Below are 22,213 nucleotides of genomic sequence, written 5' to 3'. Positions count from 1 at the left end.
TAAAAAGGTCGGCAGTAAAACCCCATCAATTATAGATAAATGGTAAAACTCTGAAACGCAGAAACCCACATATTACTATCAGGAAAACGAGAACATTGGAAGGTTTGTCCTGCTAAAGTACACTTCCGGGTGCCCAACAGTTAAAAAAGAAAAAAAGACCGATGTTGCCTTACGATTCGATACAATTATAGCAGCATTTGAATGTACACACTATTTAGATATACGTATATGTGTATCCTTTCAATAAAATAAAAACACATACATAAAATATAATATGTTTTAATTTCCACACCAATCGAAATAAAACATGTATATTATCCCGCACAAAAAAGTAGGTAAGTAACAAACGGAGATAAATCCAGTTAACTACATAGAAACGAAGTAAAACAAAGAAAAGCAGGTCCCTTTACTTTGTATGTGTGTGGGTGTTCGCTTCTGACAAATGTACTTATTGTAAGTCGCTTTGGATAAAAGCGTCTGCTAAATGCCCTTAATGTAAGTGTGTGTGTGTGTGTGTGTGTGTGTGTGTGTGTGTGTGTGTGTGTGTGTGTGTGTGTGTGTGTGTGTGTGTGTGTGTGTGTGTGTGTGTGTGTGTGTGTGTGTGTGTGTGTGTGTGCGTGCGTGCGTGCGTGCGTGCGTGCGTGCGTGTGCCAAGTTGATTAGCTAAAGGCCAGCTCGCTAGATAAACTCCATGTTCTTGTTCATGGAAGAAACACCTTGAGCGACTTTTTGGCTCTCTCAAGCTCCCCCAGCCCCGTGCCCAGCTCCTGCACCAACACACGCAGTTTGGTGGCGCACTTGGATCTAAGCTTATTCTTGGTTGCTCCTTTTCCATCCTTGAAGTACATATCGAGGCCCATTGCGAGGCCCTCCATGATCCCCGATGCCTTAACGTTGGCCTCGATGGCCTGAGGACACACGCCCCCGCCCAGATGGTACACCATGTTGAGCTTCACGGGGTCCATGTCCACTTTGGACAGCGAGGCATTTGGGTGCTGGGCCAGCTGGTTCATGCCCTCTACAATGAACTTCAGGCAGCCTTGAAGGACCTGAATGATGTCCTGGATGTCCTGGAAGACCTTTTTGATCTTCTTCTTTTCATTCTCCAGGTCCACCTGGAAGCATTGGGGGTTGCAAGCAGAGTACAAAAAAGAAAGTGAGGGATGAATGAACAGACAGAAGGCCGATAGGAAGCTAGTATACCATAGTATCCCGAAGAAAATGGTTGGCTGACACAACCTTTTAAATCTCTGTTTTACAAATGCAAATTTGATAAATATATATTTACAAGCCCTTGAACAGGGCAGGAAAGTGTCCTATGAGGCCCTAACTTAACTGGTCCTGAGTGGCTGAATTCACTGTAGGTTGCTTTGGATAATGCATCTGGATAATGCATTCAATAATAATAATAAAACATGAGCTCATCCTTGATGGAATGGTTCTGTCATTACCAGAACAACAGATAACAAACAACAACAACAACAACACCACCATCCCATAACAAAGGCAGCACCACTTATCTTAAATCGGACATATTATACCACCAGGTGTGGGTGTGATTAGCCTTTCAAGCCGTTTCGAAAATCTGCCGCATATGACATCACTAGTGGGCGTGTCCACCTAGATCTTTGCTGGATAGATGAGCAACGTTTACTTAAGTCCACTGGGTAGGCTGGTAGACTGATTTATCCAGCACAGATCTATGTAGACACGCCCACTAGTGATGCCATATGGGGCAGATTTTCGAAACGGCTTGTCAGGCTAATCACACTCACACCTGGTGGTATAATATGTCCCCTTCAAGACAGACACACATGAAAGCAAAAGAAAAATGTCTCCCTTCCGGAGACAATCTCACTTTGTGGGCGATGGCCGCTGAGGCGCCAGTGACTCCGCCTGCTGTGGCCACGCCCGCCCCGACAACAGTAATGGCCAGGGAGGCCCCCAGCGTCAAAGGGGCCAATAAAATCCCTGCCCCCGCTGCAAGGCCCCCCAACACGGCTGTGGTCCCACCACTGATCCCTGCAACCTTGGTCCTGTTGGACACCTTGGAAATGGAAACGACAAAAAGAAGATATGATTTATTGGCCCACTCATGACTGCTGCTCGTTGTTGTGGATAAATGTAGCAGGCAGGAAGATTGTGATTGGAAGTGCAGCTTGGTGCCGCCTGGCACTGATTATCTAGATGAGGTGGCGCAGGTAGCGCTTCCCTTTAAAAGAGTTGTGAGCCGTGGACGGGAGAACAATATTGAGGTGTGGATTGAAGCAAGAGCCTCTAGATATATATCATCTGTGCAAACAGGAGGATCCTCGGCTTGGTGTCTGTGCGTATGGTGACCAGTAAATGGTACATGCAAGTAATGTTGTGTTCCAGATGCCTCAGAAACCAGCCTTCCGAGTTTCAAGTGGAGAAATCTTCCAGCTTTCTTGAGGCATTTCACAGAGGCAAGTCCTCTTTTGGTCAGGCCCCCTCGGAATTCTGAGAGTATACCGAGTTCAGTAATGACGCTCTCAACAAGAATGGCTGTGCCGTAAAGAGATTTATTTTCTTTGTATTTGTAACACGTTGGTCATTTTAATGTTGATTTGAAATGCTCTTACACACTTGATTACATTTCTACATTATTACGAGCTGGTTTGCTAAAGAGGCTTATGTAGCTAACAATAAACAATGAATAGCTTATTTCATGACACAATCACAAAGACGAACGGGAACGCTATGTGCTCCGAGACTGGAGATGACGTCACAAGTGAAACTCGGAAGGCTGGTGTCCGAGGCATTTGGATCACACCATGAGTCTACCGAAGTTTTGCTCGCATAATAGCATGTTTACAGGGGTCTGCAGCAACACGCCGCGCTCACGCTGGCGTGAGCATGCACAGCTACGAGTCATCCACACGCAAACTTCATTGGCACTAGAGTGCATTTAGCCTCTAGTTCATCTAGGCTGGCCTCTAATATGAGGAGGGAGTAACGCCGCAGTTCAAAAGCATAACCAACTGACTGCAGCCCTCTGGAGGATTTAAGGAGGATTGCCTTTGTTTGTTAAACCAGACACTTTTTTTTCCTGAGCTTAATTAATTGTGTCTATTTCTATTTACTTGGATGTATGACTGCCTTAAATATTGGCCACAATTGTCTTCGGCTGACCTGAGAGACTTAAGTGGGCCTAGGGGGAAGGCCTGCTAGTGGTAGCCTGTTAGCTTAATTGTTTTGTCTTTGTCTTTAGTCTTTTTTGGTTACCATCGCTATCTTGTTTGGCCTATGGGGAATTGTGCAATACTTCTTGTAGGAGCAGTATCCTGTTTGCGGTGTTCACTAGTGTGATGTGTGATATACAACTGTGTCCGTGCGTGTGTACGACCTATTTGACGTTAAGCCTCTCTTGCAGTGTGTGCATGCAAACCGTAGCCTACCTATTTATTCAACCTTAATTACTCACTTCTCACTTTCGTATTGTATTGTGGAATCTCATCTGCTGCTGCCTACATATGACCTTTGCTTGCCCTGGTTGCCAGCCAGTGTATTTATCGTCTAGTCTTTAATCAATTTATATTTTTGATTACATCAGTCCTCAATCATGGAAATTACAGATGAGAAATAGGGGTCTGACTCTGGATACAAACATTGATGATTGAAATGGTCTTAAACCACAGATGTTATGTGTCTTTGTTTGGCTATTATGCTATACTCCCCCAGACAACCACTAATTGTTTTTTGAGGTAATAAAGAGTTTGCGGTCTGAAAGCAAATCTCCACATTTCTACCTTTTAGAAAAACAATTGGAATACACAGTACATTTAACCTACACTGAATCCTCTAGAAGACACCAGTACCTTTATCCCACACTGAATCATATAGAAGACACCAGTAGGTGTCTTTTGTCGAACGCAAAGACACCTGAAGAGACCAGTACCTTGTCCAAGTGGTCCGCGATGAGGTTCAGCTGATTCATGTAGTTGCTGAGGGTTTCAGTGTTCTCAGTCATCAGCAGGTCAAACAGCTGGACTGCAATGTGGAACCGGTTGGCTTTAACAGCGATGATCCTGAGAGAGAGAGAGATAGAGAGGGAGAGAGGCAACTTACACTTGATTAGGTGTGTGTGTGTGTGTGTGTGTGTGTGTGTGTGTGTGTGTGTGTGTGTGTGTGTGTGTGTGTGTGTTTTTGTGAGTGGGAGAAATTCTAAGCCTTTGCCAACTTACCCACTTTCTTTCTTGTCTTTGAGGTCTTCCAGGAGGGAATCCCAAGCTGGGAAGATTATTTAAAATTCAGTAAATCTGGACCTAGCATTGACGGTATTATTAGGGTTTTAGTTGTCTAAATGTGGACTCACGTGACACGCTAGTCCACCACTGCATCAGATAGTCTGGGTCCTGATGAAAACGGAGAGGTTGAACACGCAATAGTAAGTTGTCAAGGTACACTAGGTTTCTTCTCGTTAAGACAAAACTTAATGGTTTATTGGTAGTTAACAGTTAATTGGTAATTAATACTCATTTTTTTTGGTATGGTAAAAAGCTTATTCCCTATGATTCACTGATAAATCATAGGCAATTGTTTATTCATGTGTACTTGGTAACCATAGGCTCATTGATAATGAATTACTAATTGTTCAAGAATGACTTATCAACCACTGATGGTATTTGACGTGTACTTTGTAATTAAAAGCGGGTCAGTGGTTACCAGGACAACACGTTGGAAAAGGCAATCTGGTTTGGGTCCTGGTTTGGGTTTGGGTCCTGGTTTGGGTTTGGGTAGAGGTGGTGGGCCAGTTTTGGTTTGGTCTTGATAAACTGGAGCCTTGAAAGGTATTCCAAAAAAAATGGATATATTTTAAAATAGAGGAGTAATACAGCTTCAAACATTTTGACATCATTATAAAACATGTACTGACACATCCCACGTCCTATTTAGTGACTAAACTGTCACACTATCCAACCTGTCTCAGTCTCTGAAGTATCTCAGTGTCTAAAGTGTCTCAGTGACTAAAGTGTCTCAGTGTCTAAAGTGTTTCAGCGACTAAAGTGTCTCAGTGACCAAAGTGTCTCAGTCTCCCAAAGTGTTTCAGTGAGTAAAGTGTATCAGTGGCTGATAATGAATGCCTAACGGATCAGGAATGACTAATCAGTGGTTAATGGTTAGTTAGTGATGATAACTTACCAGGACATGTTCGATCTGGTCAACTGATTTGGGTCTTCGTTTAGGAAGAGGTGGTGGGGCTTGGTCGGTTTTGTCTTGATTACCCGGTACCTAGAAAAGTATTTCACAATGAATGATCATTGGAATTAAGCTCTGTCTTAGTTTAGCGGTGCACCCACTGAACTTCTGATGTCTACAAAATGAAGAATGCTGTACAGAAGGGAACAGAATACATTGTTTATACAATGAAATGTAACTTTAACTCATAGCCAACATTTGACTGACAGTAATTTGTTTTGTCACACGTTTCAATGGCTGTCACTCATAATACCAGAAAGGACATTCTGGTGTCTTCATCCAAGCACTACAGGACAGTAATGAGAATGAAATCAGTGAGGTGGATATTATTGACATTTTATGCTGTGTTAATGAAACTATACATAAGTCCGTAGGACGAAAAAGTCTCAGTTTCTGTGTCTAAAGTTTCTCAGTGTCTAAAAGTGTCTCAGTGTCTAAACGGTGTCAGTGACTATACTGTCTCAGTGACTTAAGTGTCTGTTTCTGAAGTTTCTCAGTGTCTGAAATGTCGCAGTGACTGATAATAAATGACCAATAGATCATATTTGGCTTATGGATCCTGAATGACTAATTGATCATGAACGACTCATTGGCTGATTGGTATTAAATGTCTGATTAGTAATTAAATGCCGGTTAGTCTTTACCAGGATATGTTGGGACAGGTCGACTGACTTGGTTCTTGGTTTGGGTTTAGGAGGAGGCGGTTGGGCAGGGTTGGTTGGGTATTGTTTACCTGGGCCCTACAAAAGTATGCCAGAATGAAAAATATTTAGAATGAAGCTCTTTCTTAGTTTATTAGCACACACTCAACTTCAGATATCTACAAAACAAAGAATGTTGTACAGAAGAGAACAGAATACACAGTATATATAATGAATTGTAAGGTGACCGCATAACCCACATTTCAATGACAATGTTTTGTTTAGTCACATGTGTCGATGACTTCCCACTGTCCCTATTAATCCTAGTCGGGATATTTTGGTGTCACGTCACAGCCGTACAGGATGGGAAAGAGATTTTTTCTTTTTTGAAAGTAATCCCATTGTAACAGTGGTAGAAATGTTGGAATACATTTGTAAAATGCAAACATGAGTAACAGTTGAGGTAGACGTTATGCTTTGTTATTGAAACTGTTCATCATTGACCATTTTACATAAGTCTAATGTCAAAGTGTCTGACGTGTCTCAGTGTCTGATGTGTGTGTCTCAGTCTCTAGTGTGTCTCAGTCTCTTAAGAGCCTCAGTGCAGTCCCCTATACTCTGTGTAGGTGAGTCCAGAAGAGTAGATGTGTATGGTTTTATTGTTGCTCATCGTTACATTCTCATTCACTCTTTTGAAATATTCTAGTTGGAATGCCTTCTTTATTAACGTTACAGACTAGAAAGACTGGTCACAAACGGTTGATCAATGGTTGTTTAGCTACCAACTTTAAACAAAGGTTTTTGATAGAGAAAGCGAAAGTATGAACATACCTGGGTCCAACCACACCCTGGGATACAACTACGTCTTCTTTGATGAATATCATCGAGCAGTAACATACCTGACAAGGCTACTATAAGCTCATGACACTAAGATAAGCTTTCAATGCTATAATAAACCAACAAGGCTAAACCTTGTCAGTGTCTGTTAAACCAGCGGTTTATCATTGAGCATCTGACTGATATTCTCAGTCAGAAAAAAAAACAAAAAAGCTGGAGTGGCTACAAAAAAAAGTAGATATCACATATTAAGTCCTTGCAGAATTGCAAAACAATGATTAAGATCAACAAAGTGGATATGCACATACTTGAGACTTCCTTGCAATTTATTTTACCAATCAAAATTCAAGCCCATTATGGAAAGTCATGCATTTTTGGATATTCATTCAGACTCTCATGTCGGCCTTTACAGTGCCGTTTTAGTTCTGAAAGTCTGCGCACTTTTAGACTTTCAGAAAAGAGGAATAAAATATACAGAATTTGAAAGTCATTCTTGAAGAACAACCAGCAGTTTATCATTGAGCATGTGACTGATATACCCAGCTGCTAGACTGATACAATCCAACAAGAGAAGTTTCAGGAATTGGAATAATATCTAAAAGTGAATATTCATTTGTACAAAGTGTGAGTTGTTGTTGTCCTTGCTGGACCAGTTCAGCTCATCTCGGTGTACAAGTCTGCATGGCTTTTACATTCACATTTGGAGAATGCTCTTCTTCAAAGTCACGTTAGGCTGTGAATAACCATAGCATACAAAAAAGCTGGAGTGGCAACAAAAAAACGTAGATATCACATTTTAAGTGCTTTCAGAATTGCAAAACAATGACTAAGATCAACAAAGTGGATATGCACATACTGTAGACTTCCCTGCAATTTATTTTACCAATCAAAATTCAAGCCCATTATGGAAAGTCATGCCTTTTTGGATATTCATTCAGACTCTCATGTCGGCCTTTACAGTGACGTTTTACTTCTGAAAGTCTGCACACTTTTAGACCTTCAGAAAAGAGGAATAAAATATACAGAATTTGAAAGTCATTCTTGACGAACAACCAGCAGTTTATCAATGAGCATCTGACTGGTGTACCCAGCTGCTAGACTGATACAATCCAACAAGAGAAGTTTCAGGAATTTGAATAATATTTAAAAGTTAATATTCATTTGTACAAAGTGTGAGTTGTTGTCCTTGCTGGACCAGTTCAGATCATCTCGGTGTACTAGTCTGCATGGCTTTTTACATTCACATTTGGAAAAGGTTTTTCTTCAAAGTCACGTTAGGCTGTGAATAACCATAGCATACAAAAAAGCTGGAGTAACTACAAAAAAAAGTAAACATCACATTTTAAGTGCTTTCAGAATTGCAAAACAATGATTAAGATCAACAAAGTGGATATGCACATACGTTAGACTTTTTTGCAATTTATTTTACCAATCAAAATTCAAGCCCATTATGGAAAGTCATGCCTTTTTGGATTATTCATTCATATAAAGAGGATGTGTGTATTGCAGTTGTTCAGGCAAGATTCTCATGTCGGCCTTTACAGTGATGTTTTAGTTCTGAAAGTCTGCATACTTTCAGACTTTCAGAAAAAAGAGGAATACAATGTACAGAATTTGAAGGTCATTCTCGACGAACAATAAGCAAATACAAAAACACTACATTCAGACAAGTGACATAATTAAAGGCTTACAAAACGCAAGGTTTAGCACAAATGGTCCAGATTTTAAAAAGTTCAGAAGGACAATTGGGATGCCTTACCTGTGCCATAGTTTGGTTCCGTACAGGGGTATGTTGTGCTTGCTATTGAAAACAACTTTGTCTCATTAGGGATTGATGAATCTGATACGCACCAGATGAATTGAATAGAGGCAACCCCTGGGCTGAACAAGTTCAACTCCACCTGCTACATTCCTATGGTCTCTAGTTTTAGAAATGGCAGACAAGCTCAAATCTGAGTGACCGGGGCTCGTCCCAAACCTTAATTCTTTTGAATTTAAAACCAATACTTTGGTCAACACCTCGGTATGCAGTTATTACTGCGGCTAGCAAGTTTATGCACAAAAATACAGGAATTTAGATAAATCAGTGCCCAAACTGGTCCAGGACTGCATGTCGAAACCTATATGGACACACATGTGCTCCCCACTGCCAGAACAAACAGCTGCATTTGTATTCATCCCCCCCCCCCCCACCCACCCCCAAGCCCACAAAGCCCAAAGTGCATTCTGGATTGATGAGGATACTTATTAAAATACTTATTTTTCATCAACATTGCAAAAAATGTATATGCAGTATTTCTGAGACAGAAGCCCTAAGATGTTTTCATATGGGAATGAACCCAATATCTGATACTTATGGTCGATGCTTCTTACGATTCAAAGCCTGATTTGAAAATAATTGAAATTTTAAACCTCATTGTAACTATTGCATCATTGTGTAGACATCTATCTAAAAAGGTTAATAACGTGACCTCAAGCCAATGGATGGAAAAACATTAAAAAGCTTTATTTATTTAAACTGATATTCATAGTTGCTCATGAATAGAATTGTGTATAATTGTAACAATATCAAAACAAAAAAGAAAAGAAAAGACTGTCTCTTCTACTCCACGGTCCGACCAAAGTACTCCTTCTGGAACTTCTGGAACTCCTCCTCACTGAAGACGGAGGTGGTCTCGGACGCCTTCCTGACTGGCGCGTCCGGACGGTTCCTCGCCTGCCTGCCGGTGTGCTGGCTCATGATCTGATTGGCCGACGGGAAGAGTGTTATATTTTACTACGGTTTGAATGACTGAAGGAAGGAATATTGACTAATGACAATGTGTTTTTTGTTGTTGTTTCTCTTTAGATGCTCCTTCATAACACATCTTATCTTACATCGAGTGCAGTGGGCAGACAACACGAATACTGACTTTCTTGGTGACCGCGTCGGTGGCTATGTAGCCACTCCCCAGGAAGTAGGCAAGGTTTTCTGTCAGGTGGCTCTTCCCCTGAGTCTTCCTGAACTCCTCTGGGTAGAGAGAGAGAGAGAGAGAGAGAGAGAGAGAGAGAGAGAGAGAGAGAGAGAGAGAGAGAGAGAGAGAGAGAATAAAATGATTGGGTGCATATTTGACCTTGCTATATCTGGTAAGTCCATTTGATATCAACCGTACCATATCTTCAAACCCTGTCGAGACCACGGAAAGTAAAAACATGATTACATTCTTCCAAAAGGTTTGCGATGGGATTCCTGTGTGACCCAAAATACAGTGTACGATAGAGATATGCAGGGGCTTATTGAATGCGTGAAAGTCTAAAGCCATACATTATGACCAGTGTCCAGTATTTGCTAGATAATGAGAATGCAGTCAAAAGTTTTGATTTAAAAGTATTACCAACAGCGTTCTTGATCCTCTTGTCTTTGACGGTGGCTTTGCTCTTACCGGGACCCAGGCGTCCCTGCAGACGTTTAACCTGCTTAGTGACGCCTCGCCGATTAGTGCTCACCATGTCCATCACATTGGCTTTGCTAGGAGTCTGTCGTTTTTTTACTTTGCTTGATTTTCCTTTACCGACATCTGTAAAACAGGATTAAGGCAGTCAAGGAAGATGGTTCTGATGTCAACCAAACTTAAGAGAATACAAGAAAGGATGTTGGTCATCCTTGAACTTAATTTGAATAGGCAAGGCAAGGCAAGCCAACTTTATTTATATAGCACTTTTCGTATATGAGGCAGACTCAAAGTGTTTCCCATAGAAACATTGTTATTTAAACACAATACAATACGATAAAATAATAGATAAGTAAAAGAAAAACAGGCAAAGTAAAACAATTCATTGTCATGTATTAACATTCTCTCTGGTATCAGATCATGTATTAAGTCCCTCTGGTATCGAAGAGACGTGTTAGCAGAGATTCACCTCGTAGTTAGGTCTCATCTATCCTGCACTTCTCATCTGAATATATGAACAATTCAAGTGCACTATGTACATAACATCTAATTTACATCAAACTACGAATCAAAGAGATACGTAGAATGGGCGCAGCCAAACCATCGAGGGTCTTTAACAAACATCAACGTGTGGTTTTATCTTCATCGCTACCTTTAATGTCGTTGCTTAGCAGGTCAAGGCCTCTTCTTATTATCGATGCCGACATATTGATATTTGCTTAATTTTAATAACTTGTTCTTTAACTTCATTCGAGAACTTCCTGATATAAGGGAATCATGTCCGCCATCGACCAAAACGTGCGCGATAATCAACATCCGGTGAATGGCGCTCCTTTAAAACGGGCTCGGCTAAAGCCTGCGTAGAGGCAAATTGTTCCGAATAGGGATAAGTAAGAGAAAGGAAAAATAACAAAAAGTAAAATTAGTTCCCATTTTTCTCGATAATTCATAGGTGATTATTACAAGTACTGGGAAACTAGTCATAATCGTAGTCACTAGTCCTTATTTTTCTTTTTACCATTTATTTGATTTTAGCAAACGTCTTCTTAAATATGGGGTCAGGACAGTCTCATTAATAATGAATGCACAGAGGAAGGATTCACAAATGTATTTTGTGATTTATATATAAATGACTCTCTTCTCACAAATACATTTCAATGCACACACAAATGGATATCGGTATGTATAAATGTAAAATAAATCCATAAACAAAAATAAGTTTCACAAACACATTTCCGATCCACACACAAATGTGTCTTGTTTTAAATAAATGTAATATAAATCCATAGATATATTAATAAAATATGTATTTGGATGTTGTTACATTTATATACAAACTGTTAAACTTGAATTAACAAGACGCTTTTCATTTGTGAACTTGTTTGCATTTGTGTGTGAACTGGTCTGTATTTATATGTGGATTTTTGACTCTCCTGACGTGCCTGGAATCACAAATGCATTTTTTTCAACAAGGAACTCTCTGTAGCCAATCAGATGCCTCCCTCGTTTTCAGCCAATCACATGACTGCAGACCCGACCTCTGAAGAATAAGTCCAGCCTCCGAGCTTCCCGGTTCGCTCGGTCAAATGTCTATGGGAAATAACGTTTTTTTTTAATGATCGTACATAACAATCTCTAGGTGGCAAAGAAGTAAAAGCTGCGTCACGTTTTGAACTACACACTTTTTCCGTCTAGTTTGGACTGGGTTAGAAAACCCAACCCAATAAACCGCCAATGTGTGCAGGGTCCGGGAGGGTAAATTAGGGTTCTAGCTCAAGCAAGCAATTTACCTCGGGGAGTGTAAACGCGCGGACCGTGCCGCGAAAAAGGCGATCATAAAACGGCCTATTTGGCAGTGTAAAAACGTGTCACTTGTGTTCTCTGTGTTGTTCTACAAAGCAGTGGACGCTTGTTGATGACGTATTACGACATGATGACGAATGTGCAAGAGGCAACCGTACTTCCCAAAGTGAAGGCTTGCTAGAGCACTTCCTTGCTAGTCGCGTCCTATGGAGATGGGGCTAGAGTGCTGGCTAGTGTTTGTAGCGTTCAGAGTTTGGAACGACTCGCTAGTGTGGAAGCGCTTCCGCTTCTGCTTTTTAATATTGCTCCAGTGTTAAATATTTTAATGTTTTAATTGTTGAAATTGTTATTGGCTTGTTTTAACACCACCTACTTACATATTAAAACAAATCAATCCATGCAAAATATAGCCTATCATTATGTTGCAAAAACGTTGGAAAGAAATTGCACAGGTTCATTTTTTGCATTTACATTATTAATCTATAAAAAGCAATAAGGCACAAAATATTTCTGAAAACGTTCAAATAACTTCACTTGGGTAAAGAAATGTGTATTGCTTTCTATAAGCATTTTTTTAATATCCCGCGCAGCATGTGAACGTAAAGGATTGTTGGTATTTTGGCTCGTTGAGGATCCATCGATGCATCCTTGAAAAATCTCGGAATTCTCAAAAACTGTTCTCAACATTGGAACAGTGCTTGTCGGCGTTCTATGACGTGGCGTCCTTAAAAAGGAAGCCGTTGAGCATGCTTCCTTCACATAGGGAAACAGCCATGGTGTGTTCCTCAATCCTCGGACGCCGGAGTCGAAAGTCGATATTCTCCCAGCTTTCTTGCGGCATTTCTCGGAGGCACGCCCCCTTTTTCTCTTCATCTTTCGGAAATCTGAGGGTAGACCGAGAGCAGGGATGACGCTCTTAACATAATGGCTGCGCCCGTGAAGAGATTTCTTTTTTGTATTTGTACCATGCTGGTCATTTTATTGTCAATTTTAAATGATCTTACACACTTGATTACATTGCTACTTTATTCGGGTCACCACTTTATACATTGCATGGAGCTCCAGAGCCAACAACCCTCCACGAACGAATGACCATGTTGGGCGCAGAGGTCCAGCTCAAGCTCGGCAACACCAGAACCAATGTGCAGCCTCCTGACCTCCACATCAACCCTGGAAAAACAGACCCAGCAACCCGACGCAAGAATAATCAACAGGAAAGGCTCTCCACGGTTGCCATCCACGGATCAAACAGACATCAACAGACTCAACAACCACAGGCCCCGCCCCCTCAACAGTAGATGCCGCAATTCCTCCCCTATTGTGTACTTCTGTCTCCACTGAACAACGGACCACAATACTCTCAACAGCTGCAACCTCAACAGCCCTATCCCAATACCCAGAATCAACCTGAACAATGGCAAAACCAACAACACCAACAACCTCCACACTCCACACCTGGCTGGTCACACCAAGGTGGAGGCGGGAAAAGACAAAAATCACGGCAAGGCCAATCACCACGTCAACCTAACACCTGCTACGACTTTGGCCAAAAGGGCCATTACTGGCACCAGTTCCCAATCAATTCTTTGTAAGATTTGCTGATACAATTCAGATGTCGTTCATATTCCCCAACCCTGATGCTGTGCCCATTTTGTATGATTACTCACAGGACAGTGACCAAGAGGACAACATGGACGCAGCGGACACATCCACACAGGCTCCGACTACAGCGGATCCCTCCTATCAGAGCCACCGGTCGAAGTCCATGGAGCGCTTGGGGTTCACCTCTAGGGTGTGCTCAGTCGCGGTCATGGTGAAGCAAAGAGAACTCCGTGGCCATTTAGAGGAGGTGATCCAACTACCAGGATGCCACCCACCAATCAAATAATCAATATTTGTCAAATGCCTTGCATTTTTGTACATGAAATTCTGCCATTGTCATTTGCTGTCCTATAGCAATTTATGTGCATTTTGTTTACTTTACGTTATGTGAGTCTTTCAGCCTCAAAGGTAGGAATTATGTAAATTATTTTAGTGTATGCTATTTCTGATGACATGTTTCAAGCTAACAACAGTTAGGAATGGTTTCTTCTCCACATAATGGACAGCACCATATAAGGTTTTAATGATTTTTTAGATAAGTTAAAGACTACAAACATGGCCCCTTTGCCATCTCTGTTTAAGCCAAGACAGACCAAAGGTTTACCTGCGTGAATTAGAACATGTAGGCTTATTTACCGTTCCGCCCACTCCCAATATAACTGTTTGTTTACCTGTGCTCGGGAGATGCTTCATGAACCCCCTCCAGAACGCAAGCCCGTTTACCTTGTGTCTCTGTTAGAATAAACCATGTGTTGAACATCTACCACTGTGCGAGTCATACCTAGCATGAGACCACCATACCACAAAGGATCTAAATAGTTTTTCATCACAATGCTGACGGTTTCAGAGTTTTAGTGTCGTTTTTGGCAGGATGACTGCTGAGCATCCGACGATAAACACCCACCAACAAAGCAGAACACAGCGCCTCCTCTCCCAGTTAGAAATTGGCCAGGCAGATGATTGGTTTCTTTGTGTTGTTGGTTAAGTCCTAACCAACTCAAACATATCAGGGGTTCTGTCTGAGAATTACTGCATATACATTTTTTGCAATGTTCCTATGGTGAGTAATAAGTAATTAGTCCCGTGTTCACTTTGCCAAAGTTTGAATTTGAATTTCAATGAACCTTTTGGGTGACAATCAAGCAGTGCCTGTGGACTGTATTCTTCTATCAAAGCAGACACAGTGTTGACAGCAGAGATCACTGTGTGCCAATGGACCATTTATCTTCAGGTTAATTAGCACGTCGACTACTATTTCGATTATAAAAAAAAACCTCCCTCACTTCTTCCGGTGTCACCTCACCATGAGCGTCGCTAGCAATTGAAAACATTCGGGGCTAAAGCCCAGAAGTTACAGTCCTTTTAAAAGGGGGGGTTCGGGGGGGGGGGATTCTCCCCCGTGAATTTGAAAATTGGGCTGATGAAATAAGCAATTGTAACGTAGTTTGAGAAGGAAAGGAAAGACCAATCGTCATGTCTGACTCACTTCGGGGCAGGCCTACCTACCACCTACTTACCAGGCAACCTCGGTTACTAATATTCATACTGGTTTAAATAATACATTTGATAGTATTTCCCATCTTTGCTGAGCAAGGGTTTTGTTCAAAAGTTCAGTGATTGAAACAAATAAAAGCCCTGGCTATTGAAGTTTTACGGTACCACCTACCCGATGTCAAGTGTGGACCGGGTTGAATTCACTGCGGGTCTCTCTTCTTATATCCATCTTACAAAATATGTTTTATTACTGTCCTTTTCAACACTCTCTGATCTCACTAAAAGGCTAGCAGCACGAAACAGCATTATCGACGAGATGCGCTATGCATGGAGAAGACAGAATACCGACGTTGAATTTGCAACATTTTGCAACAAATTATTCTAAATCTGCCCATATATGGACACGTCAGAATTTTGCGGTTTTCACTGGCTTTGTTGCATATATGCTGCTAGTAATGCAACCACAAAGAAGTATACTCTACGGGGCTATTTTCATCATTATTATTATTATTATTATTATTTTTTTTTTTGACGGCACAGCGATCCGGGGCTATTCCCAAAAGATCCGGGGCTATAGCCTCGAATGCCCATGTGTAATGACGCGCCTGCACCTCACATGTGGATATAGCGTATGGAAATAACGTTAATACATTTGTTGTTATTTTGTTTTGGTTCTGTTTTGCTATTTTGTTTTGATTGCTTTAGTTCAGTTTGCTTTTGTGTTATTTTCCCTTTATCTATTTCATTGTTTGACCATTGGGTTGCTGGGTTTTAGAACCCCTGTTTTGCTGTTTGGTTTGGTTTGGTTTTGCTCCAGTTTTCTTTATTTAGTTATTATTATTATTGTAATAAAAGAAAGTTAGTATATTTATTGTCTCTGCCTCTTTAGTTCTCGAACCTGTGTCCTTATTATTTCTGTAATATCATAGTTAAATTTTCTTTGTTCTATATTTCCTGGGGTGTAATTCCCCAGGTGGCGTTGTCGGTCCCTCTTTAGTTATTTCCCCCTTCCCCCGTTCATATTGTCTTTTACACTGAGCCCCACCACATTTTGGCGTTGACGGCAGGATTCCTTTGAGGCAGAGACTTGTAGTTTTTATTTTTTTTTCCACAACCCAATTGATTTGTATGTAGTTTGTTAGGGTTTATTTTATTTTTTTAACTACAAAACAGCAGCAGGTGCCGGGCAGTTCCTGGCACAGACAGTTTCTCTCACCTCTTCAGTTTTGTTTCCTCATGGAGGAGGAGGTCGCCCAATTAAGAGACTTGGTCACTCAGCTGCGAGCTGAGAATCAACACATGCGTCAAGAGCGAGAGGCTAACCAGCCTTGGCCCAGCACCTCCTCAGCAATTCCATCAGCTCCTGGACCCTCTTCAGCTCCTACAGTAACTGAGAGACTGATTCATTTCCCCAGAGACCGGAAATGCCCACTCTTTCGGGGCAGGACAGGACTAATCATTGGGGAGTGGATTGAAGAGGTCCACGCCTGCATACCAGCTCGTCACCTGTCTCCAGCGGACCAAGCGCTCTTCATCTATGATCACCTGGAGGGAGAAGCAAGAGAAGAAATTAAATATCAGTCCCCAAAGGAAAGGGCAGATCCAGATAAGGTTCTGCTTATATTAAAATAACTCTTTGGGTGTACAAAATCATATGTGTCCCTGCAGGAAGACTTTTTCTCCAAGAAGCAACGAGATGATGAAGAGTTCTCTCATGCATTAATGTGTTTGATGGAGAAGGTGGTACAAAAAAACCCTCATGGTTCACTTAATAGGGAGGTATTGTTGAGAGATCAATTTGTTGAACATGTGTTTGATTGTTCCCTTCGCAGAGAACTAAAGCAGTTTGTCCGGGGCCACCCTACCGCCACCCTGATAGAGGTCTGTACTGAGGCTATTAGATGGGAACAAGAAGGGATGCCTGGGGGTGCAAGGGGCAGAAGCTATTCTGTTCCCAGTGCAATTAGTTACCAGCACACTGTACAAGGTAATCAGTCCAAGCACCAGGGGGCAGGTAACTCATCCTTCGGTTCTGAGTTGAGTGAACTGAAGGAAATCCTCCGCAACCAGTAAGAGCAACTGATCCACCTCACAAAGAGCTTTTTAGCCCTTAAGGAAGGCCCTAAAACCCAGTCAGGCCATGGTAAGAGAACGGTGATCTGTATAAGATGTCAAAAACCAGGTCATTTTGCTAGGGAGTGTAGAGAGGATTATGTAGCTATACAGCCCCAGCAAGCTCCTGCTGCCACACAACCCATGTCCCGCCCTAGAAACCAGGGAAACTTGCACCCCCTGAACCATTGAGCCAAAGTTCAGGTGGGGGCTCATCTGGCTCCAATTTGAATGCTAGTCATGAAAGATTGTGTTAGTGCCATTTTGCCATATTGTAATTTAGACTTAGAGTAAAACTGTTTTGTATTAATCTAAATATTATATATTTAGATTAATATTTAGTGATTGTTTATTATATTGATTAACTAATTGTTTTGCATAGTTTTGCTTTTTAGTTTAATAACTGTTTAGTGTACTTGTTTTCATTGCTTATACTTATTAGAGATGCATAGGACATTGGTTGCTATAGAGGGCGCTGTTATGCCGTAGCATTGAGGGAGAGTAAAACTGTTTTGTATTTTTTTTTTGGCATTCAGTAAAGACGGAGCGAACGCACTGTTTTTTCTTCCGTTGTTTCAACAGTAAACACGCGTAGATCTCGTTCTTTCTGTCAAAGAGTGGTTAATCGACTGAATATGTTTAGAGCAATTTACAAATGCACAAGAAGGGAGTTTTAGCCTCTACTGATTGGTTGCTGCATGTCCAAATATTTCTGTACTTATGGGAGGGGTGCAGGTTCCCTGCTTAGTGGACACTGGAACAATGGTGTCAACGATAACCGAGAGTTTCTTTTTGCAGCATTTTGAGCCCTGGGGCCCAGAAAAACTCCAGTCTTGTAATTGGCTCAGATTAAGTGCTGCAAATGGATTAGCAATTCCATATGTGGGTTATCTGGAATTGGACGTGCAGCTTTGTGAAAAAACCGTTAAAAGACGGGGGGTGTTGGTTGTGAGAAACACTCCACATAGTGTATCCTTAGTCCCTGGTGTACTAGGAATGAACATCATCAAATAATGTTACTGGGAGTTATTTGTGCAACATGGGCCTGCCCTCTTTGACTTGCCTTCTGTGTTACAGGCCCCCACATCCATTCAGCAGGCTTTTCAGCAGTGTCATTGGGTCCAAACGAAAGCCCCTCCTGAACGTTCAGGTTGTGTAAGGGTAAAAGGGGGAAGGGTTTGCAGAGTCCCAGGGGGTACTATGAAAATGGTGGCAGCCACAGGTTCCCAACATTTGGTCGATCAGATTTTGTTTGAGCCCAGCAGCAGTGGCTTGCCTGCAGGGCTATTAGCTTCTCCAGCCCTGGTTCACATGGTTAAAGGTACTGTATATATTCCCATTGTCAATGTAGGGACCCAGTGTGTTGCACTATACCCCAATACCATTCTAGGTACTGTTAGTGAAGCTCACCTTGCCAACTCACCTGATAACCTTGTGGAGGAGGGGGTAGAAGTTACAGTCTCTTCACAGACTACCAGTTCAGTGCAGGATAAGGTCGCTGTAGTTGATTTAACAGCACTCACTCAGGACGAGCAGTGTCAAGTTAGGCTGCTACTGCAGAAATACAGTGGTATCTTTTCAGCCTATGAGGGAGATTTAGGTTGTACTAACCTCATTTCTCACGACATTCCATTACTAGATGACGTGCCAGTGCGCCAACGATATCGGCGTATCCCACCTTCAGAGTATGAGTCGGCAAAAGCCCACATTCGTCAACTTCTGGATGCACAGGTCATCAGTGAAAGTAGTAGCCCCTTTGCCTCTCCCATTGTGCGTGAAAAAGAAAGACGGAAGCCTTCGGTTGTGTGTGGACTACCGGCTTTTGAACAGCAAGACTCGCAAGGATGCGTTCCCCTTGCCCCGTATTGAAGAATCCCTTGATGCATTATCAGGGGCCCACTGGTTCTCCACGTTGGACCTGGCTGCTGGGTACCATCAAGTACCTGTCACAGAGGGGGACAAGGCAAAGACGGCATTCTGTACCCCTTTTGGGTTGTTCGAGTGGAACCGGATGCCTTTTGGTTTGTGCAACGCCGCAAGCACTTTCCAAAGATTGATGGAGAGGATCTTTGGGGATCAACATGGTCAATCATTGCTGTTGTATTTGGATGATGTTGTTGTTTTTTCTGCCACTGTGACAGAGCATATTCAACGCATGGATGCCGTGTTGGGTTGCCTACAGCAAGAAGGACTGAAAGCCAAGTTGGAGAAGTGCTCCTTCTTCAGACCAAAGGTGAACTACCTAGGTCACATCATTTCTAGAGAAGGTGTAGCCACTGATCCAGACAAAATCGAGGCTGTTGCAGGGTGGCCAAGGCCTAACCATGTGTCAGAGCTGCGCTCTTTTCAAGGATTTGCCAGCTATTACAGACGTTTTGTTGAGGGGTTTGCAAAGCTGGCAGCCCCTTTACATCGCCTGGTTGCTCAACTCACTGGCACCAAAGCCCGGAAACCATCAGGTGGAAGCCTTCATGCTGCATGGACAGAGGAGTGTGAGCAGAGCTTCGAGGGGCTGAAGAAAAGGTTGGTGTCAACTCCAGTCCTGGCCTATGCTAACTTTTCATCACCCTTCATCTTGGAGATTGATGCCAGCTACAACGGACTGGGTGTTGTACTGTCCCAAGAACAGCAGGGTAAGGTCAGACCTATTGCCTATGCAAGCCGTGGTCTTAAGCCAACAGAACGCAACATGACAAACTACAGCTCCATGAAATTGGAATTTCTCGCCCTTAAATGGGCTACGACTGAAAAATTCCGGGACTATCTATTGGGACAGAATTGTGTGGTGTATACAGACAATAATCCCCTCAGCCACCTGTCCAAAGCCAAGCTGGGTGCTACCGAGCACCGTTGGGCTGCACAGTTGGCTTCCTTTGACTTTTCCATCAAATACAGGTCTGGTCAAAGCAACAAGAATGCAGATGCACTTTCCAGGAAACATCCACCAAGCATTCAAGCATCGGAGTATGTAGCTCCAGGCACATCAGTCCCGGAATTACTACAACAGGTTGTTGTGGAGAATCGAGTGACCCAGGCTACTGTTTCAGTTTTCCCTTACTACTCCCCCCCTGACTTGCATGGCTTACAGGAAGCTGATCCAGTAATCCGAGAGTTCCTGACGTTTTGGACGAGAAAGAGGGCCCCGGATGCAGCTGAGCGACGGCAGGCTTCCAAAGAAGTCCTGGTGCTGATCAAACAGTGGGACCGGCTGGTGGAGCAAGGAGGGGTGCTCTATCACCGTGTCACCATCCCTAGAAGAGATGAAGTGCTCCAGTTAGTACTCCCTACATCGCTCAAGACACAGGTACTTCAGCAGTTGCACAATGAACATGGGCACCAAGGTACTGAGCGAACAACAGAGCTGGTCCGTCTGCGGTGCTATTGGCCAGGGATGCACCATGACATCAAGTAATGGTGTCGGGAATGTGAACACTGCCATGTATCCAAACACACTCAACCTACTGCCTGTGCTTATATGGGTCACTTGCTTGCTTCACGTCTGAACCAGATCCTGGCCATCGATTTCACCATCCTGGAGCCTTCGAAGAGTGGGGCAGAGAACATCCTGGTCATGGCCGATGTCTTTTCGAAGTATACACAAGCCATCCCAACCCACGACCAGCGGGCATCCATAGTGGCCAGAGTATTGGTCAATGAGTGGTTCTGCAGGTTCGGTGTGCCTGGTCGCCTCGACTCTGACCAGGGCAGGAACTTTGAAAGCAACCTCATCCAGCAGCTCTGCCAGATGTACGGCATTGAGAAGAGCCGCACAACACCCTACCATTCAGCTGAAAATGGCCAATGTGAGAGGTTCAACCACACCTTACACAGCCTTCTTCGTACTCTGCCCATCACCAAGAAGAGAGACTGGTCCAGCTACCTGCCTCAAGTGACCTTTGCATACAATACAATAGCACATCAGTCGACTGGTGAGTCTCCGTTTTTCCTGATGTTTGGCCAAGACCCACAATTACCTGTTGATTTTCTGTTGGGCAGAGTACAGGAACCTGTACCTGGCCACCCCCATGATTGGATCGTGGAACACCAGACACGGCTACGTCATGCTTTTGAAAGTACAACCAGGCATCTGGAAGCTGCAGCTGCCCGGCGGAAGGAACAATATGACAGGCATGTTCGTGATGTCCCACTGCAAGAAGGTCAGCTGGTCCTCCTCAAAGACACCAGCGTAAGGGGCCGTCACAAAATTCAAGACATCTGGAGCTCAACAGTGTATAAAGTACTGAAGGCCCCTGGCATGGTAGGGTCTGTGTATACTGTGGCTCCGGTGCATAACCCCCAGCAGGTAAAGCATGTTCATCGTTCTCTCACAAAAGGCAAAGTGGATTGTGCTGCTAATTGTCCCCCCAGTGAACCTCCTGAACAGATGGGATCCATCTCAGCAGATGAGTCATCGTTTGACAGCGACTGGGCTGTAGTGACCTCTGAACCCATGGCTGTCCCAAGAAACCATCTACCAGCGCGGCCTGTCATCATCACCCTCTTACCAAACCAAACTGATGCTGCTGCTACATCTCAGCCAAGCGAAGGCCCAGCGTATTTAACAACAAGCACTGAAATTCCAAGCACCGGTGAGGCCTCCCTGAGGAGAACTACCTGTCCAAACGCAGGCAGACACCCAAACCTTCACATTCTTCCTCAGGTTGCTGGGAGTAGTACTATTGGGGCTGCTAACTCTCTGATGCATGTGCTTACTGGCTGTGTGGTGTTTAGACCATGGCAGTAAATGTAAATCGTCGCGCCGACAATTAAAAACCCAGGGGGTAGATTGTAGTGAACCTCAGTAGGGGTTGCGAATGCAACCCCATCTTAGCTCCTCCTCCTGCACCCAGGTGCAAGATAAAAGGGCCAAGATGGCTGAACTCAGCCTCTGTTGGTTACCTCCTAGGGTGGTGAGAAGGGTCCCCGTTTTTTAACAGTTTTGAGTTCCCATTTGAACTTTTATTAATTAGTGTCTCTTGTTTTTTTAGGATCCCCTGCTGCTGTTTTGTACGGTTTTACTTCTGTTTTAGCTGTGCTGTTTTGTTTTTGGTTCTGTTTTGCTATTTTGTTTTG

At 43.0% G+C, this 22,213-nt stretch overlaps 2 protein-coding genes across 2 annotated transcripts; both read right to left on the bottom strand.

The window, feature by feature from the left end:
* Positions 1-261: 261 nt before the first annotated feature.
* Positions 262-8,533, bottom strand: LOC307071042 (uncharacterized protein). The gene is made up of 9 exons (XM_079729909.1): positions 8,458-8,533; positions 5,865-5,960; positions 5,164-5,253; positions 4,687-4,803; positions 4,337-4,376; positions 4,206-4,251; positions 3,920-4,049; positions 1,859-2,047; positions 262-1,115 (listed from the first exon to the last, which is right to left on the bottom strand). The coding sequence occupies exons 1-9, from the start codon at positions 8,464-8,466 to the stop codon at positions 702-704; spliced, it is 1,131 nt and encodes a 376-aa protein (XP_079586035.1). The 5' UTR covers positions 8,467-8,533; the 3' UTR covers positions 262-701.
* Positions 8,534-9,181: 648 nt separating this feature from the next.
* rps19bp1 (ribosomal protein S19 binding protein 1) lies at positions 9,182-10,962 on the bottom strand. Its single transcript, XM_079730116.1, has 4 exons — positions 10,782-10,962; positions 10,073-10,255; positions 9,611-9,708; positions 9,182-9,441 (listed from the first exon to the last, which is right to left on the bottom strand). Exons 1-4 carry the CDS (start codon positions 10,834-10,836, stop codon positions 9,301-9,303), a joined length of 477 nt encoding a protein of 158 aa, XP_079586242.1. The 5' UTR covers positions 10,837-10,962; the 3' UTR covers positions 9,182-9,300.
* Between the last annotated feature and the right edge of the window lie 11,251 nt (positions 10,963-22,213).

Source organism: Pollachius pollachius, assembly GCF_949987615.1.
Source record: "Pollachius pollachius genome assembly, chromosome: 2".
In the NCBI taxonomy this organism is placed as follows: Eukaryota; Metazoa; Chordata; class Actinopteri; order Gadiformes; family Gadidae; genus Pollachius; species Pollachius pollachius.
Note: the sequence above shows the minus strand (reverse complement) of the source record. Positions and strands in the feature narration are given on the sequence as shown.

Bases quoted from the DNA above. Each gene is read 5' to 3' on its own strand.
- LOC307071042 (XM_079729909.1), bottom strand. The intron at 4,804-5,163 runs GTAAGTTATCAT...ATACCTTTCAAG, and splicing joins ACCAGATCGAACATGTCCTG to GCTCCAGTTTATCAAGACCA. The intron at 1,116-1,858 runs GTGAGATTGTCT...CAATGCTTCCAG, and splicing joins CAGCGGCCATCGCCCACAAA to GTGGACCTGGAGAATGAAAA.
- rps19bp1 (XM_079730116.1), bottom strand. From the start codon at position 10,836: ATGTCGGCATCGATAATAAGAAGAGGCCTTGACCTGCTAAGCAACGAC. The intron at 9,709-10,072 runs GTAATACTTTTA...CTCTCTACCCAG, and splicing joins GAGGATCAAGAACGCTGTTG to AGGAGTTCAGGAAGACTCAG. The intron at 9,442-9,610 runs GTCAGTATTCGT...TCGGCCAATCAG, and splicing joins CCGACGCGGTCACCAAGAAA to ATCATGAGCCAGCACACCGG.